Raw genomic sequence first — 20166 nt, 5'->3', positions numbered from 1 at the left:
GCAATCTGCGCTCTGTTAGTTCTGCCTGAGTACGGTCACTATGGTAACGCGCACTGGCAGAAGGAAGCTTTAAAGGGACATACCCACATTATTCACTATGCCGATGCATGAATTATATGGAGGGTCAGAAGTGACAAAATAAAACAAATACACCATTTAGACATTTCTTTTAAGCAAAATTTTATTTTCATTTGGGTTTTAATCTCTTTAATTCATTTATTTTTAATCCACTGCAATTCCTTGTTTTGTTTTTGCTCTTTAAGATCTAAAGATATAAATAAAATGTATTATTATTAAATCACTCAATTATTAAATAAACAAATGTTAGAATTTATTTTTTAATAGACAATTTATATTAATTTAGTCCCTTTTAAGCCTCTGTAGATTTAAATGACAGCTTTTTCACCTGTTCACTTCAGATTTATTCAAGTCCTGAATGTTGGTTTCCCGAATTAAGAGAAAAACAAAAAAATGTAAAAAAGTAAAAGAGAATAAGGTGTGCTAAAAAAAGAAAGATCTAAATTGGCGATAGGAAGAGTACAGCAATTAACATCATCAGTCTACAGTTACCAGTAATATATGAAACAAATGAAAACGGAAAGCAGTCTTACCATATATTCTAAAAATAAAAAAAGCTATTTCCTCTCCTTTATTTTTACCATTCTTCCATAAAATAGTTCTGTGGACGTCACAATCAGGCATCCGTTGTGTTAAAAATGATGAAAAGGGATTTATAAATGTTTTCCTTATGTTAAATGTATAAGAACATCACTGCTCTAATGGCTGACAAATTATTATTACAATATGTATGTCAGGTGAATCTTCTGTAAATGAGTTCAGTCCAATCAGCTTTCTAGTGAGGATGGGGAAAAGGAAATCCTCCTGAGATCTGGACTGGAATGAGGTGAGGAAGAGGAGGAGACAGAGGACAAAAAGAGAAGAAGAGCTGGAGCTACAGAGAAGCGAAAATATTAAACGTTTTTATTCAACTAAACGTCATTCAGCGATGAAGCACATCCTGCTGGCCGTTCTTTGGTCCGGCCTCAGCCTCCGACTGGTTCTGCACAGCAGAGCCGAGGAAGGTCTGGAGTTCCCGAACTTTGACGGGAAGGACCGGGTTCTGGACATTAACGAGCGCAACTACAAGAAGGCCCTGAAGAGGTACGACCTGCTGTGCCTGTTCTTCCACGAGCCGGTGCCCAACAACAAGGGCCTGCAGAAACGCTTCCAGATGACGGAGCTGGTGCTGGAGGTGAGGCAGAGAATTCATTTTATTTACGGTTTTATTTAATTATTTTGGATTTTTAAAATGTCTTCCAGTGTTAAATACTGATCTGAATTTAAAGTTTATTGATTTTTGCATTATTAGCGTTATATTACTTAAAAATAAAACAGCTGAAACCAAAATTTGACTTTATCCTTGTGTTTGTCTGCTTTAGTATAACCTGAAGAAATTGTTTTAATATTGTCAACTTGATTAATTCACTAATTGTTTGTTTTTTTAACTTAAACGTATTATGTGATCTCCGGTGGATTGAACACATTCAGTTGTTGTTTCTGCGTCATTTTATTAATTACAATCGTTCTTAAAACCATTTAAAAATTCACATTTTATTTGCTGATTTCTTTTTGCTCCGACTCTCCAGCTCACAGCTCAAGTCCTGGAGAATAAAGACATTGGTTTTGGGATGGTGGACTCCCAGAAAGACGCCAAAGTAGCAAACAAACTGGGTACGGCTTAGCATCTAACACTGATGATAATGATTGATTATCATTGATTATGTGGCTAAATAATCCCCTTGGTCCCCATCAGGTCTGCAGGAAGTCGGAAGTGTTTATGTGTTTAAGGACGACCGCGTCATTGAGTTCGACGGGGAGCTTTCAGCAGACACCTTAGTGGAATTTCTATTGGATGTAAGTGGGAAAATACGGCATTTATCTCACGATTAGTCCATGAAAACACAACTTTTTTGCTTCCTAATATAAAATAACAGATCTAAGTAATTTACACTCAACTTACGTTGAAAGGGTTGTGAAACCGAACTACATAAGTTTTAAACAATTCATTCCTTACTTAAAGGACGTTAGAGAAAACGTTGCTGTCCAAATCACAAAAATTCAAAATGACATTTTAATGTGTTTTATTGGGATATTATAAACATAAATAACTGTTGGATTTTCAATAATTAATGCACATTTTCCATTTGGTTGAGTTTCCAGAAAAGAATCTCGCATCATGATGCTGCCACCACCGTGTTTAGTATTCAGACCATATTTGGACTGAAAACTGTCACACTTTGCTTCCAGGTTCTGGAGGATCCGGTGGAGATCATCAACAACGCCATGGAGCTGCGGGCCTTCGAGAGGATGGAGGAGGACATCCGCCTCATCGGCTACTTCAGAGGAGAGGACTCCTGTCAGTCCGTCTAAACTCTGAGACAATTCACGTTTTAAATGACGCATTTAAAGCTGCAGCTCGTACCTTTTACTTGTTCAAACTGTCGCCTTGTTATGTCTCCTTGAGCTGCAACACCCGATCAAAAACAACCAATCAGAGCTAGGAGGCGGGGCTTAACGCTCCCAATCAACATTGCGCTACATGAGTTTAAAGTTGTTAAAGTTTAATCAGTTTTTTATTGATTTGGACAAATTTATTTTCCTAATTTTGTTATTTTTTGTTACTTATGTGAACTATTATCATTTTTGGTCCTTAAAATACCAAAAATTTCCACTTTACTTTATATTTTTGTTCATCTGATGATGTAATTTTTAAATATTAAATGATTGATAGTTTGATTAGTTACTCAGTACTTGAGCAGACGTTTTACACGAGTAATTTCTACTATTACTTTTTACTTTTACTTGAATAAAAGCATGTTGAAGTAGTTCTAGTCTTATCCAAGTACAATTTTTGGGAACTTTATATGGTGACAAATTTAATCAATATATATATATTTTTAAATATTTTGAATAAAACTAACATCCTGCAGGTTGAGTGAGTTAAAAAAAGTAGCCGGCATCTCATTGGTGCCCCAGTGAGCCGCTGAGATGCTAATGGATCCAGAGGCTAATGATGCTACATCACCATGAAGCCGGTTAAAGAGAAACCTGATTCCAGACACTCTCACTTCGTCCCAGGAGACGCTTTTAATAGCGCCCAGCTTTTCATGTAGTAGGTCAAACTGCAATTATAGTCAAAAAAAGAAGAGAGAGACAAATGATCCTGGCACAGATTTTTATTAAACCCCGAAATTTAGAAAACTGAGTAAAGATGAAGCGGTTTGCTACTTTCTTCCCACATCGAGGCTTCTTTTAGTTATGCTTCTATTATTTATTCTTAGCTAATTAATTTTTCTCTGTTACTTGTTTTGCCAGACTACAAAGCTTTCCAGGAAGCTTCAGAGAGATTTCAACCTTACATCAAGTTCTTTGCAACATTCGATAAATCTGTAAGTAATAATAGTGCCATTCTTTCCGTCTGCGGATTTTTAAAATTAATTCTTTGATCTTTTTTTGTTGCACTGAAATGTTTCAGATTTACAAATTTAAACTGAGACAAAATAGCAGGAGTAAGCAGAAAATGTAGCAGAACAGAGTAAATATTGTTTTTCTAGTATGATAACCCTGGATAAAAAGAGCCGCAATTTACCAATAAAATTTATTTTTAATTACCAGTAATCGCTAATTACCTCGGAGTTAAAATGTTTAATATTTCTTATTCTTCTTTACATTACTGCTGTGTTCCTCTCATGCTACAGCCAACATTTCTGTGTTCCAGATCTATGTTGATTTAGTGGGATTGCTCATTACTTTGTTCAGGAACCAAACAAGCAACTGTTAGGAATAGTACATTATTTCTTCTAACAGAAACCTAGCTTGCTTTGACAACGACTAGAACAAAATAATTCAATAATATCTTACTGCAGATGCAGTACCTAAACTTAGCCTTAACCTAACGGCTAAAGTTAGAGCTAGTGATGTGAGTGAAGGCCTGGAAAAACAAAACAAAACAAAAAAAACCTGCTGGATGTTCAACTTCTCAAAAAGATTTAGATTATTAGAACCTTTAAGGCTAATCAAACATGTAGGAACTACTCAAAAGTCAATTTGTCTTTTATAGTTGAAGTTAAAACCTTATAATAATCTTATTCCAGTGGATTTAAAGTAGCTTCAGCAGTGGCAACTTGCTCATTTTTGTTACCTGTTTTTGCTAGCTTTTTTAAGACTCCCTTTAATGCCAGCTGCTTTAATTGTTTATTGAAGAATTAAGATGTAAATGTACGTTCAATTGTCTCCAAAAAAATATTTATGGGGTTTTTATTACAGTAGAATGAAAAATATTCGCAATTAGCATATTTAACGCATTAGAAGAACTTCTAATCGTATTACATTGACAGCATTGCGTTGCTCTAGGTTGCCAAACATCTCTCCCTAAAGATGAATGAAGTGAATTTCTACGAACCGTTCATGGAGGAGCCGGCCATCTTGCCTGGGAGACCTCTGTCTGAGCTGGACATCGTTGAGTTTGTCAACCAACACAGGAGGTAAGTTCTGTAGAGGTCAGAGTTCAGACGAAGTAAAGCGTGACTTACAGTGTTATCGCTACAGGGCTACACTGAGGAAGCTGCGGGCAGAGAATATGTTTGAGATTTGGGTGAGCAATGAAATATTTGGTATTTAAATGAACTTTTCTTTCTATTATAGCAGCCTCAGTTGATGTAAAACGTTTTTACTTCTGTTCTCTAGGAGGATGATATGGACGGGATACATATTGTTGCCTTCGCCGAGGAGGAAGATCCAGGTCCGTATTCATCTATTCAAAGATTTGTACTGTTTCAAACTGCACAGGTTTGTGGGAAAAAGTATTTTTCATCACACTTTATAAAATCGCTAAATTTGGCTTTCAAATGTTGATTGATCCTTTCATCAGGTGAAAAAAAATGTATTAAGCACATAACTAATTAGCCTCAAATAGACCTAATTACTGCCAGAACTCTAAAACCAATAAACAATATCCACAAGACCTGTATGACAACACGAAGTAGGCTGAAAGAGCTCAAAAGGCAACTAATTTTGCTCCAATCTCTAGTAGCTGCGTTTCCTTTGATCATATAATTTCATCAATTTAAATTACGATAATAAATTTGCTTAATGAAAACACATCAATTTAAAAATGGCTTTTTTGATGAAAAGATAGTTTGTCATCTGTCTCAAAATTAGTGTAATTTAGAAAACTGCAAAGGAATTATTTTGTGCCATGTGATCAACAACTGGATGTTACTACTGGCAGAAACAATGATGAACACAACAGGAAGTGGTTGTATAATCATGGCGAATCATGTTTTTAATGACTTATCATGTGAACAAATTTATTCATATGTGATTTTAATTACGTTTTGTATGTAATAGAAACACTACAATTGTGAAATTATGTTTTTTAATGTTTGTGGAATGGCAAGAAAGTTTTTCGCACGTTTATAATGAAAACTATCTGACTATCAGTTTAGAAAGCGTTACAAAGGAATTTTTAAGGCTTCGGAACTACATAGCTCATCAAAGTCCAAACTTATTTGCTATACAACAATCTTAAACATGCCAGTTACGTTTAAAAATCATCTAATATGGCCGAATTAAAACATTTCTGCAATGAAGAGTGAAACAAAATTCCTCCACAGCGAGGCAAAGTTTGTGTTTTTTCCCTTAAATATTTTTGTAAAAGTTTAAAATCTTGAGTTATGTATCTTTTTTCTTATAAAACGAGCTTCATTTCTTCAGATGGCTACGAGTTCCTGGAGATCCTGAAAGACGTGGCGAGAGACAACACCAACAATCCGGAGCTGAGTATCGTCTGGATCGATCCCGACGACTTTCCTCTGGTTCTGCCTCACCATCGCATTTCCTCTCCTCCACAAAAACCCTAAAGTACGTGAAATAAAACATAAACCTGACATGTGTTGTCCCAACAGCTGACCACTTACTGGGAAAAAACCTTCAAGTTGGATCTGTTCAGGCCCCAGATCGGCGTAGTAAACGTCACAGATGTAAGCAACTCTCAGATTAGAACGACTGAAAATGTTGATGTTTAGTAAGACGGCATGGCCTTTGTTGCAGGCGGACAGCGTTTGGCTGGATATGTCCAACGACGAGGACCTGCCCACGGCGGAGGAGCTGGAGGACTGGATCGAGGACGTCCTGTCCGGCAGGGTGAACACCGAAGACGACGACGAATTCGCCGATGAGCGGGAAGACGAGGTCTACGTCTCAGAAGACGGCGACGGAAATCCGGAAGACGAGAACGACGGAGATGATAGAGACTACTAGCCTGCAAGAGTTAAAGTTTGGGTTCAATCGTTAAAGAAACATTTAAGGTAGTGGCTTTATTAAATATGTAGATGGTAGATTCCTGAAGCTGTAGTTGTTCTTCTTCTGATTAATTCCTCTTTGCAACTTAAAGGACAAAAATTTCTTTGTGCAACAAATGAAAACAAGTTTTAGAAGAATAAAAGAAATGACGTACCGAGCCTGTGTATATTTATCTCTAACCAATAAATATCGTTCTTCAATGAATGACATTTCATGAATTTATACCACCTAGCAGAAACACTTAAAACTGAGCCCCATTTAGTCTGATTCCCCTAAGTAAAAACCAAAACATCCAATCTGTTTCAAACGTAATCATTAATAAATCGACTCCAATCACATCAAACTCTTAATGTTTCCTTGGAAACGACCAAAATAAAAGAGAAAATCTCCTATTTTCTTGATGTGCTGTTAGCTTTAAAACCACAAATGAACGTTTAGTTAACTCTCACGCCACTCATGAGTTACTGTATCTACTAGCATTGGAACTCAGATCAGGAACTTCTGATTTATTTCGATGTTAAAATAGTTTCAGATCAATTAAGAACCTGTGACAAGATTATGCTGAAATAATTAGGAAACAATTTGTTTCATGCAAAGTTAGCTAACAAGGGCTGAATTTACGTAAATGCATGCCACACTTTTCAGATTGTCAAGCACATAAAATAATTTCTGAAGGTAAGTGTGTGTTTGTTGTTTTTCAAACACACACAAATTAGTCCTAATTGAAGCAAAATGAATCTCTTCCTCTTTCAGTGAACATTTTCATGCTGAATTATTCAAACATTGGTAAATAATTCAGCTCTGTAATGGTAGTGGACACCTGGACTTTGAGGCCCGGAAAACTTCATAAAGAGAGCCACAGATAAAAAAAAAAAAAATCTCCACATGAATAAAAGATGCAAAGCTACTCAAGAATCGCTATCCGTGATAAACAGGATGTTAGTTCAGACAAGGCAAGTAAACATGTCACAGTCTCTCTAAAGGAAACTGAGGTCATAAAATCTAAATCTGACGTTTGTGGGAATTAAAAGAAACGAGGTGTGTGAGATTTGTTAAGGAGTCGCTTTTTGCTCCAAACCAAAAACCGGCGGGTTTTCCTGTTTCGATTCAATCGCCACATAACCAGGTCATCACAGAGACGGAAACGAGGGGAAGGCAGCTTTCCATTTAGATGCAAATTCACCAATCAGAGTCGACATTCGTTTAGCCGCGTGGCTCTGACGGGCCGGCGGCGAGCCAGTTACCTCTGAGCTCCATGACGACGAGAAAACCACAAAAAAAAAAGACAGAAGAGGATGTTTGGTCCAGACGTGTCACCCAGCAGAGCAGGACGCTTAACGAACAACGACAGGCGGAGAGAGTTGGCGAGCCAGACAGGAAGTAAACCCGTATGGAGACGATGATTAGCTAAACAATGGCCTGTTTTAGAGTGACGGATTGCACGTGACGTCACGCTCTCCAGAACTCTGCTATGATGGACATTAAAACAATCAATGCAACCTTTAAAACCAGTATAAATATAGACAAAAATTGCTTTTATTTAGTTAATTTCACTTTAAAAATAGTCACAGGTGCTCAGTTTCCTGTTCTCAGCTGACAGGAGTTGCACCCGGTGTGGTCTTCTGCTGCTGTAGCCTTTCCCTCCCTCCCTGAACGTCTGACCACCGTTATCTGTCGACTTCAAATGAGTGGAAGAACGGGTCGCTTCGTTAGGAAATGCTCCGACTCCTGCATACTACTCAGGAATCCTCCAATTTCTCCTTTTAGCAAACTCTCTAAGGGAAGATGTTGAGGTTTACAGCAGAAGTGAACGACCTTCGTGAAAATACTCCGTCCTCTGGAAAACAACGAGCTCAGTCAACTTTAACAGAGCAAAAACTAAATGCCATTAAAGCGATGCAGAAAATATTGTTACAAAGTGGCTGATTTCAATCATCTTTTCTGTGATTTGTACGATGGAATAATTATGAGAATAGTCAAAATATTAGCAGATTATAGACCTAATTTTACTTGAAGAAAATCTTAAAATTTTGATAAGTTGTTTTAATTTTTGTTATTGTAGTTCTCCTAATATTATGACTTTAGTCGCGCAATATTCAGCTTTTAATGTCATCTGATTTTATTCTCCTTCTACTATAACACATCATTTAGTATATATAGGCTACAGACCATATTTGTTAACGTTTTTATCGTTAAAAAGCTTCTGTACGGCGTCTTCGGGTCATTTTCTCCTAAAAGTGGCGCCAATCAGAATACACCAGGCTGCACCTGCAGCTGTCCAGATGGTGCGTTTGTTGCTTCAGGACATTTGAGAACCACTCTGCCACACATCGTTTTCCAGTCAAAAACAGCCCAACATACAGTGGAAATTTTGAATTACCAAAATAAAACGCAGCTGCATAAAATAAAACTGGCTGAAGCGAAGCTGCAATCCTAAATAACAAGCAGCATCACAGCAGTTTTACAAATGTTCATAAAGTTTTTTTGTTTTTTACAAATATTAATGTTGTGCAACTGAAAAGGACCTGAAAATTCAGTCAGAAGCCCGACTGTGGACAGAGAGGGCCGTTACCAGGCAACAGTGGGACAGATGGGGACGAAAAGGTAGGACACACACAAACACACACAGCCTTAATATCCTTCAGGGGGCCCAAAGGTAGCTTAGTGAGTTGTGGGGCCCGCCCTTTCTAGACGCCCTAGTGTGCTTGGGACCCTCCATGGTGATAAAAATAAGTGCACACACACACACACACACACCCACACACACAGATGTGCGTGTTTACATAAATACAGTGTAAAAACATGAGGCACCGTCAAGTTACGATCAGAAGGTAAACCATACAGATTTTGTTTTTCTTCAGCTTTATACACCTGTGCCAATCCTGGTGGAACCACCAGGGGGCAGTAGAGGCCACAATGATTCCTGACCTCTGTGATTTGTGCCACTTTGCAGAGTGCAGCAGCACTTTGCAGGCACTCTGCAAAGTGCTGCTGGGATTTTTAGCTTATATAGGAGTATTTTTGTTGTTATCATGCAAAAAAAGTCCTACTTAAAGGGACTGACCTCCAAAGATTGGATGTTTATGAGACGTCAGGCGGTAGAAGGAAAAACCAGTTGGGACGGCGGTTCCACCCTGCTGATCCGCCTCCGCCGATTCCTGTTCTGATACAACGAAGCGATGAGAAGCGCTGCTGAGCTCAATCACTGCTGAGCTCAGAGGCTGGGTGAAAACTTTTTACACTACTGTGGAAATGTATACGCACCTTAGTAAAAAAAAAAGTTTTTAAATCTAGAAAGTGTGGCGTATAGTTTTTAAAAAAAAAAAAACTCTGATAGATGAAAAAAACTGAATTTGTTTTCCATCATTAGAATTTTATTATAATCAGAATTCTGACTTTAATCTTCTGAAATTAAAGTAACAAACAACAGGTCATAATACTAAGATTAAACTCAAAGCTCTGAGAGTAAACTCAGAATTTTGAGGAAAAAAATATAATTCTGAAGTGAGTCAAAACTTTGAGAAACAATTATAATTGAGATTAAAGTCAGAATTTTGTTGTGTTGGAATGGCCCAGTCAAAGTCCAGAATAAGTCAAACTGAAGCTCTCCATTGAAAAATGAGCTAATAACCAAATCAGAATGTGCAAAATGTTCAGTTTGTAGAGGGATAACGGTCAAGATGAGGAAAATAAGTGCATGCCACACTTTTCAGATTTTCCTCTGTTGTTAATTACATCAAATACCAATAAAATGTTCCGGTTTGTAGTTTTAACTGGACAAAATGTTACAGGAGCAAGAAGACTGCTACATTTTGCCGCCATTTTCATTCACAATAGAAACCAGTTCTTTATAAAAGCGCTTTTAATGTGTAAAAAAACATGAAGATCTGTCATTTAAAGTCTGGAAACTTTTGCTTGGAAGGGGCAAAGCAGACGTAGAACTGACAGAATGTGCTGCTACGTGACGCAGAGCCGCTCTGCAGAAATCAGTAGTTATTTCTATATTTCAGAACCAGCAGCTCTGTCTCGTCATGTCAGGCAGATGCGGCAGACACAAAAGCCCTGAGAGGATTACTGAACCTTTGTGGAAGAGTTCACGTCTTTGGGCGCGAGTTCGTTTTCACTTCCTGGTTATCCAAACCGCCGCCGCCGCCGCCAATGATGATGATGATGTCGATGCACCTGGAGAACTGCAGATTAAATCCAAAACTGTTTCTTTTTAAGTCTGTCTTCCAGTTCCAAACAAAGACATCAGTTCTGAGTCTCTGTTGGGAACTTTGGAGTGAATTTTTCCAGACTCGTTTGGCTTCGGTTTCTCAAAAAAGAAACATCAAACATGACAAACAGCGCAAACTTTTACATTAACTAGGATTTTATGTGGTAAACCAACATGAAGGAGGACATGATTGTATTGTCCATGTCCTGAAAATCTTTTTCCTTTTTCAGAAGGACAAAAATAAGGATTTTAACCGATACAAAGTTGAAAAGTGTGGTGTGCTTTTATTTTCAGCCCCTTTTACTCATTCTCCTACTTAAGTGTATATTTTTCAGAATTAAATATCTGTATGATTTTCCTTCTATGCCCTATTTATGTTGGTTTTGTCAAATAAAATCCCAAGTTTGCAAAATCCAATTTCTCTTACATCATATTTGAAATGTAAAGCATTTTTACAACTGAAGGTGACATAGTTACCAGATTGTGCTATAAAATGGTTCCATGTACCCGGAAATACATCATACTGCCCCTTTAATACTTTTGAAAGGGACTGTATAATCATACATACAGTATTGTGCACAACCTAATCTCGATCAAACCCGTGAGCGAAATCCTGCAACAATTCTTCTTTTCACCAAGTCAAACATTAAAATAGCAATAATTTCAGACATGTGATATATAAATTCATTTATATATATATTCATATATATTAAAAACAAAGAAAAGTACATATAAAAAACTTCAAACCCTAATTAGCAACATTTGAAAGCAATGTGACATGGTGAGGAATAAAAAAACAAAACAGAAAAATAGCTGGTGTCCTACACCGAGGTTTCAGACTGTAGTCGCAGGACAAACTTGTGAGATTTGGGGTCGATGTATTCCTCCGACATCTGGACGTAAGGGATCTTCTTGGACGTCACCACCAGGCTGAAGTCCACACACTTGAGCAAGAAGATGCTTCCGTCCTTCAGGCCGCTGGTGACCGACGCCTCGCTGATCAGCGTCCAGCGGCGGCCCAGCCAGTGGTCCTTACCGTACTGCAGGGTGGGCCCCGGCGACAGGTAGCTCTCCAGAAACGCCTGGATGGAAAACGGCACAAAGCAGGAGTAGTGAAAACATTAATACTGACCCGATGCAGTGAACATCAGCTGTTATCTGACGATGACTGGCTGCTAGCTGGCAAGTAGCTAAATCTTAAATGTACACTTGATATATAAAAAAAAATGGACCCAGTGATTTACTACTAATTGTCAACACTGATAACTAGTTAACAATGTCAAGAAAAAGTTTTAATTAAGAAAAAAAATATCAAGGGAGAAGGATGTAGCTCAGTTATGCTAGCTTGACTTTGACAACTTAACATGTATATGTGCTGTGGAATTCTGTGTGTTTCGGTTCAGTTAGAAAATTTAAAAAAGGCAACTTGAACATACCAACTGTGACAGAATTAGCTAACCTACCGCTGCTGTGTTAGATTAGCTAATAGCAGCAGTAGCTAATCTAACAGCGATCACTTATTAATAATTGTAAAATAAACATCAAACCTGAAAACTTAAAACAAGACATTGCATCCTTTCTTTAGATTCTTTGTGTAATTTTCCTGCTAGTGTGGCGCGTGATACATCCCGTAACATATGAATCCAGTGATATCTATCCCTGATTGGACCCTCAGAACTTCAGGCGCTGACCTTGGGCGTCAGGTTGTTGGTGATGCAGAAGGCCAGGTGCTGCTGGATGCTCTCCATGCTGTGGCAGTGCTGCTGCTTGGTGGTCCTCAGGTACTTCTGCAAGGCGCGCGCCATGGAGGGGAAGATGGCTTGAGCCGCCTCTCGGGGGTCCATCACGTCCCCCGGGGCCTTCTTCGGCTCCTCCTCCTGCATGCGCTTGATGTGGGTGAAGGCCTCCTCCACTGCCACCACCAGTCTGGGAGGAAGCACAGCAAACAAATGAGGAACATTCATGGCACACCTTTCCAACTCTGACTTCATTTGAAAGGGGCAGTTTTATGTAAAATCGACTTTTGTAGCTTTACATCATGTTATATTATTCACTGGAGTGTTGCTTTGATTCTTTCATTCATGTTTGAGGAATCCTTTCATTTCCACGCCTGGTTGGAGATTAAAGGATTCGCCTTGGAGGTGAAGCTCCTCCCCCACTCAGCTCCTTCAGACTAGCCAGCAGCAATTAGCAAACACCTAATTGGAACTGCGCATCTCATTATAGGAGCTGCTTCTCAGAGCAACGCTGGTGAAAATGTTGCTAAAGGGTTAATAGAGGAGCCATGTTGTCATAAAGAAAGAGCAGGCGTTTTTAAAGAGACAGAGACCCAATTACAAGGTGTTAAATTACAAAGTCCAATTTCTTTTGGTCATTTTTGATATATAAAGCATTTTTATAACAACTGAAGATTACAGTTACTTGTCCATGCTGTACTATGTGTCTTGAAAAAAAAAAAAATACTGTTCCTTTAAACTAAGCGGAAATATTTTTCCCCTACAGATGATTTTCCTGAGATTGTGAAAACCAATGTTTAGAACGCTGAAGCTGTTATGTCTGGCTGTTTATATTGAACTTTACCACACTTAAAAAAATTAAGTCCATTATTATCATTTTGTTTTTTTATTATTCGTTGAACCTGCATTCTATAACAGGTTAAGATTTACTACTCACTAGGCCTGTCACGATAGCAAATTTTGCTGAGCGATTAATTGTCTCAAAAAATTATTGTGATAAACGATAATATTGTCTGAAGACCTTTTTACACTGATTTAATGGAAATGACGTAATAATGCATGTGATTTCCTCCTAAAGATAGATACACTTTATTTTCAAAAGAACACTAAACACTGGAACTGATAAACAAAACAACCAAAAACAAAATGGATTCTCAGTCTCCATTAACAAAAAATGTACTTGATAAAAACTAAACAACATAAAGCCAAAGTGGAAATAAATACTGCATTCAACCCAAAGAGTGCAGATTATGAAGTCTGTATACTATGTTGCCCTTCAGTAATAATTAGATTTAAATAGAGAAGATGGGCACATCGACTACCTGATGCAATAGTTCACACTACATGATTTTTTGCCCCTATTTTTCCCCTTAGACAATCTTAAAACGTTGGTCTTTCTAAGATTGTGTGGTGTGTTTCGGTAGATCGTCGTTGCCGCTCTGATCTAAATCAGGGGTTTTCCCCGACTGGGAGCTTTAACGCAGCCTGTTGAATCAGAAAGCGCGGATTCTCCTCAGTGTTTTCTGAGGGGAAATTACAGAGGGGAATCCCAAACAGCTGAAACGGCGCAACCCGAAGTCCAGCGGACATCGGAGATGATATGTGGAAACAACATTAATGTTTATTCAACATGCAAAGAATATAGAAATGACAAGAGGAGGAGTTGGAGCGAAATTGCTACCGCAGTTGATAAACCCGGTAACTTTTCAGCTGTTCTTCGTTAACGTGACGTAAATAGGTTCTAATGATTTTCATTCAGTCAGGACTTTACGCTGACACTAGCCACATGCATTGCAGGTAGATTGTAGTAAAGCGTTGATTAATGCCTGGTTTTAAAATTAGTTCACTGGACTTGTAGCCATTATTTTGTGCCCATTGTTGGACACCACACGGCAGGAAGGAACCCGATCAAACTGTTATACCAAGGATTTCTGTCGGCTAATGTGTGGTCTGTCAGGTTTTGAAAATGGGCCGACAATCGGCCGACAGCTCTAAGATCGTGTTGTGTGTGCTGGACTTTACACTAAGTAAAATGAGGAAGGGGGAGTCAGTGGAGAGCACCGGAGTTGAGCCTTTTTTTATTTGGTGTCATCAACAGAAAGAGAAAAAGGCCGGAAGAGACGATAATGCCGATAATTGAAATGACGTCGATAGTTTTAATTTATCGTACGATTAATCGATTTATCGTTTATCGCGACAGGCCTACTACTCACTAACTCTCCCTGTCTCCTTTGGTGGAGGAAGAGTTTGTTTTCCCCCCACCAAACTTTCCTCCTCTGATTCAAATCAGGTATTTAGAACCCTAAGCTATATAAAAATACCTGCATTCAAATTTCAGACAGAGTATGTTTTCCTTTTTCGTTTTTTACGCATAAATTTAATTTCCGTTGCTTCCACACTCACCGCGCCCTGCGTTTGCGGACGCGCCTCTCGTGCTCGGCCTCCTCATAGTAGAGCTCGTTGTGGCTGGTGTCGCGGCGCCGGGCTGCAGCTGCGATCATGGCTCTGGACTGGGACTGGGCCATTCCCGCTGAGGCGTTGTTCCCCGGACCTGAAATCAGCAGAAATCAACAGACTTGAAGAGAAGTCAAAGAAAAAGCTCGTCAGACATTGTAAAAATCACTTGAAGTCACTTGGGTGCTTAGAAAGAACATTTAATCAAGCAGAGATTATGGTCTCTCTCTCAAAATGCAGCAGAAAGAGAAGCAGAGGAAGCCTCTGAGCAGCTGCTGCAGAATAAAAATGAAGAATAGCGACACTCGAGGGAGGAACGACAACTGTCGGCGATCCAGCTAGTGACTTAAGGTGGAAGACAAACGGCTAACTTGAGCGCCTGAATGAATCTTGAGTACGCCTGAGGAACGGCGATAATTTAATCGATGGGTTGTGTTACATTCCTGCCAGCTGACACCAGCGTGAAACTTTTCCCTCAACCTGTGGCATGCAGACAGTAGAGTGCTGTGTGTTTTAGCCAGTGACTCAATCAGCAGCAGAAACATCTTCACATACTTACTGTCCCACAGGTAGGCTTTCAGTCTAGCCTCAAAGACGTCTTAAACGGGTTAGCGTCGGGGCAAACGAGGAGAAATAAAGTTATTATGAAGGACATCAACTCAGTCTGCTTGCAGTTTTTACACGTTGCAGCACATTAACTATAAATCATCCGGGCTTCATGCAACTGTCCACAATTTCACAATTATGTTGCATTAAGAAATCGATTTCTGCCTTCCAGCATCCAAATGTCCTGTAATGAGTTAATACAAGCTGATAAGGCAATCATTAATATTTTTTTTCATCAAAAACTGTGAGTTTATCACAGAAGGTGCTGGCAACACTGTTCAGCGTGGGAGTTGTTACTGAGGGAGGAAAACAGCATAAATGTGTTTAAAAATAAAGCACAGAACTGCTTTAAAGCCGAAGCGTCAAGTCAAGATGATGAAGGTTCTTAAAGGGCCGAATGTATTTATAAAACTGTTAAAATATAAATTAATTCTTAAAATTAACTAATACTGAACATATTCTCAGTCACTCCAGGATTTCACGCTTGTTTTTGTGATTTTTTTAATATAATGGTAAATGTGACTTTTTATCATTTGACCTAAAGTAAGGCAGAGGAAGCTGTTTAGTAGAAATACTGCCACCTGCAGGTGGGAACTAATTATCGCTTAGAGCCAAACTTTTTCATAATTTTTGTAAAACATCTGCAATAAACTCAAAATTGTGCATTAGTGCGAAAAGGTGAAACAGTTTTGCTAATTTTGTGTGAATTTCCACAATAATTCACAAGAAACTGGAGGAGCTGATTAATGTAATTTGGCAGTAAACAGATAAAAACAGCTTTGAATTGATTGATAAAATAATATTTGAGTATGCTGTTATCTTGACGGTTCTATTTATGTGTCTTTAGAGTCTAGAGGGAGACTGTTGACTTTTTATTCTCAGATTTTTTCCCAGAATTTTGCCTTTTTTCTCAAAATTTTGACTTTTTTCTATCAGATCCCCCCCCCAGGACTCTGACTTTTAATCTTAGAAAGTTAAATTCAGAATAATTCTGGTACATTCTGAGAAAAAAGTCAAAATTCTGTGAAAAAGTAAGAAGAAAATTTCTGAGGCCCTAATTGTCTTCCGTTGAAAACGGCGTTCATGTAATTGCTAAAATATTATTTAAGCATACAATGGCTAATTTCAAGGTTCTGTTTACGTGTCCCTCTGGGCCACATAAAACCTCATAGCGGGCCAGATTTGGCCCACTGGCCTTGAGTTTGACACGTATGTGCTGGAGTATTAGAAAAAGCCCAAATACACAGCAGACATGCAGGGAACTCACCGTCCACGTTGTAGACCTTGAGGCCGGCCAGGTGCTTGGCCGCCCGGGACTTGGAGGCAGAAAGCAGAGCCGGGTTGTGGATGGGGAAGTCGCAGTAGTAGCGCTCTATGATGGCCAGGGCGGCCCGCTGAATACTGGAGGAAACAAGGGGAAGCAAATCAGAGAGGCGTTGTAGCCCAAAGCTGCTCTGGACTGATGGAGAAGGAACAGAAAAACAAGCCACAAGACATTTTTCTTTCTGTGTAAGGTACTAAAAACCTGCTGTAGGTTTGAAAATGCTCCAGAGGAAGACGAAATAACAGATGGAGGAGATTTTTGGCTCACTTTCAAATATTTATGACTCAAAAAAAAGCATTTCTTGAGGATAACAAGCGCCACTCACACAAAGAAGAGAAAGCAGTGAGCATGAAGAGAGATGTTTGCTTCTAATGGAGGAATCACGAAAAGAAAAACAAATTAGAAAGTATTCACACTCCTTCAACCTTTTCACATTTAATCAGTGAAAAAATACAAACTTCAATAGAACACAAAATACAGTGTAATTCCTACATTGAAAAAACACAAAATATTTTTGTCTGTTGTGTTTGAAATAGACTAAACTATCTTAGAAGTAACTTTTCAGCAAGATTTATTAACTTTTTTAAGTAAGTAAATTCTTAATATTGATCAAAAGTTACTAGTTTTATTGGCAGATTATTTCACTTATGAAAAGGCAAAAATGTTTTATTAAAAACGAAACAATGGAACTAGAACTTCTTTCCAAATTTTAAGGAATTATTTACTTAAAACAAGCTAATATATCTTGCTGAAAAGTAACTTGTAAGTTAGTTTTGTCTTATTTCAAGTGTACAAAGATATTTGCAATAGAAACTGAACAAAAATAAACTTTTTTCAGTGTAAGTGGTTGGAAAATAATTTGTAATTTTCGATATTTTTACTGAAAAGTAAACAATCAGTTATGCTCTCCACAAATATGGACTTAAAAGAAAAACTAATTCTAAATATACTTTTATTTATTTAAAAATTTTGATGTGTAATGGCTGCATTTAGCTAAACGTAATGTTTGAATTGTTGATTTTTGTGTTTTTATCATGTAAAGCATTTTGAACCGTCTTGTTGCTGAAACATGCTTTACAAATAAGCTTGACTGATATCTATCTACATATCTAAGTGAGAATAAAGACTAAAATCAAAAGGCCTGTATCAAATATTTAGTTTATGGTTGTAACATAATAAAACCTGGACGTGTTCAGAGTGGATTGATGCTGCTGCAGCACTAAAAGTAATGACTTTGTGAACAGCAGAGCGCCACCATGTTTGTCACATTTCAAAGAGAAGGATCAACAGGAAACCGATTCATGTATTTTCTCTAGATTTATTTAATGCAGGTCGCAGTCGCAGCACTTCCTGACAAAACGCAGGTTGGCGACAGGTGAGCTGTAGTTCAAAAAGTCATCAACTTTTCCAAATAACAAGCTCTTCTTCTAAGATTTGACTGGAATTAGCTGTGAATCTACTTTCTGCCCAGATGACAGGATGACCCTCCATGTTTTCAAACGTGAAACTTGATGTCATGAGAGGAGAAAGAAGTCGGCAGCTGCAGCTTGGATCGGCGTTGCTGCGTGCCAGGTCTTGTCTTTCACAGCCCAGGACGATTAAACCGACTGTACACAAGCAGGCTGTTTTCACATGTTATATTCCATAAATCATCTGCTCTTATAATGTAATAAGCTGCCTCGTGTTCCAGGAAGCGCAATTAATCACCTCCAACTGGTAACAGCAGCAGTTTATAATTAGTAGCTGAACTTCGACAATTCTGAATAGCCGAGTTTAATACAAATGTTGTTGCTTTAAATGTTCTAGTTTTTGTTATTGTAGTATTTAAAACAGTTACCTAAAGGTTAGCTGCACTAAACCTAAAGCACAAATAATAAACATAAGTTATGCTAATGCTAAAGCGCTAACTCTAATTAAGATTATATTAGATATTATATTTATGTTAACGTTATGTTTTCTACTGTCTGTTTTATTTGGTTCCTTTAAGTTTGAAATAAAGAGGAAACAGAACTGCAGTGTAAAAACACACTTCAAAATAAGAGCATGAAAATGAACAAAGAATTCCTAAGATTTGGTAACCAAAACTTCAACTCATATGTAAATATAAATAAATTAGCATTTCACAATTGATACGGAAAAATTAATGCAAGTGCGCTAAATATTTTCAAAGTTAGCAAAAGCGCCAAACGGAAAACAGGTATATAAAAAGGTTTGAGCACCAAACTGAGGCATGTTTCACACAGTAAAGTTACCATTAAGAGTTTTTCCACAAATGCTCCACATTGTGTTGCTCTTTCCCATCAGGCGAAGTACTTTCGATCTTTTCTACCCCCTTTAAGTACAGGAAACCCTGGTCCGCCCTTTCCAAACGGAAATGAGAGAATCCTGCTCTTTTGCTTCGTGGGCTGGTGTGGAAACTTTCAACACAAAACAAAAGTTGACGGTGCATTTTTGAAGCAGTAGAAATCGGCTCTGGATGAGGAATTTCCATCCAAGTTGACTGCTTAACGCTGCAACGCCTTTATTCTGGTCCAGATATTAAACACACTCTCTATGCAGAGGTTTTTGTTCAGCGTTTTGTCTGCTAACTTAATATCACCAGCCTGCAGCATGCGCTTCCTATTATCCTATATGAGGATAACAGCGTGACCCCTGATCCACTGATGGAGGCTCTTTATCCGCGTTCTGTCCTCCTTCTGCTTCCACTTTCTGCTTTCAGCGACGGCTCATTTACTGCATCACAAACATTACAATCTCACTCCTGTCGCGTTCAGTGTCAGTTTAACAAAGAGGAGCCAAAAAAATGGAGGCAAATCACTAAAACAAATGTTTTAAAACAAAAATGTTAATCTGATTAAATTTCAGACACAGAGAAAAAAGTCTAAGTAGCTTTGGTTTAGTTTTTAGTTCAATTATTTTAGATACAGCTCTGGAAAAAATGAAGAGACCACTTAAAATGATCAGATTCTCCAATTTTACTTTTTATAGGTTTATGTTTGAGTAAAATGAACATTGTTCTTTTATTCTATGAACTACTGACAACATGTCTCCAAAATTACAAGCAAAAATGTTTTTGTATTTATTTGCAGAAAAATAACAACATAGATGCAGCGTTCTCAGACCCCAAAGAAGTTCAGATTCATTTAGAAACAACAATACTAATGTTTTAACTCAGGAAGAGTTTAGAAATCAATATTTGGTGGAAAACCCAGGAGGCTTTCAATGGATAGGTGTTTTTTTACTAACTTACAAGTAACTTTTCAGCAACATATAATTGCTTGTTTTAATAATAGTCAATAAATCCTTAATATTGATGAAAAAGTTCTAGTTTCAGTTGCAGATTATTTCACTATTCCTATATTGTCAGTGAAATAATCTGCCAATTGAAAAGATTCTTTTTCATCAATATTAAGGATTTATTGACTTTAAACAATAACTACCTCTAAGTTGTTTATTTAAGATATTTG

At 38.0% G+C, this 20166-nt stretch overlaps 2 protein-coding genes across 3 annotated transcripts in view; one reads left to right on the top strand and one right to left on the bottom strand.

Annotated features, from left to right (window-relative positions):
* The first annotated feature begins 689 nt into the window (after positions 1-689).
* On the top strand, positions 690-6567 carry LOC116715915 (calsequestrin-2-like). Its single transcript, XM_032556675.1, has 11 exons — positions 690-1252; positions 1647-1731; positions 1814-1914; positions 2308-2416; positions 3376-3449; positions 4414-4544; positions 4609-4654; positions 4747-4801; positions 5776-5876; positions 5967-6041; positions 6112-6567. The coding sequence occupies exons 1-11, from the start codon at positions 1007-1009 to the stop codon at positions 6319-6321; spliced, it is 1233 nt and encodes a 410-aa protein (XP_032412566.1). The 5' UTR covers positions 690-1006; the 3' UTR covers positions 6322-6567.
* A 3640-nt stretch (positions 6568-10207) lies between these two features.
* The window catches only part of LOC116715907 (vang-like protein 1), a 42155-nt gene continuing 32196 nt past the window's right edge, over positions 10208-20166 (bottom strand). For both annotated transcript variants that reach the window (XM_032556650.1, XM_032556651.1), the window contains 4 exons: positions 16643-16776; positions 14719-14866; positions 12271-12505; positions 10208-11661 (listed from right to left, as the gene is read on the bottom strand). In XM_032556650.1, the coding sequence (XP_032412541.1) occupies positions 11401-11661; positions 12271-12505; positions 14719-14866; positions 16643-16776 (778 nt within the window). In that variant the 3' untranslated portion in view covers positions 10208-11400. The remainder of the gene's footprint in view (positions 11662-12270; positions 12506-14718; positions 14867-16642; positions 16777-20166) is intronic.

Source organism: Xiphophorus hellerii, chromosome 24, assembly GCF_003331165.1.
Source record: "Xiphophorus hellerii strain 12219 chromosome 24, Xiphophorus_hellerii-4.1, whole genome shotgun sequence".
NCBI lineage: Eukaryota > Metazoa > Chordata > Actinopteri > Cyprinodontiformes > Poeciliidae > Xiphophorus > Xiphophorus hellerii.
This window is presented reverse-complemented; position numbering and strand designations above follow the sequence as displayed.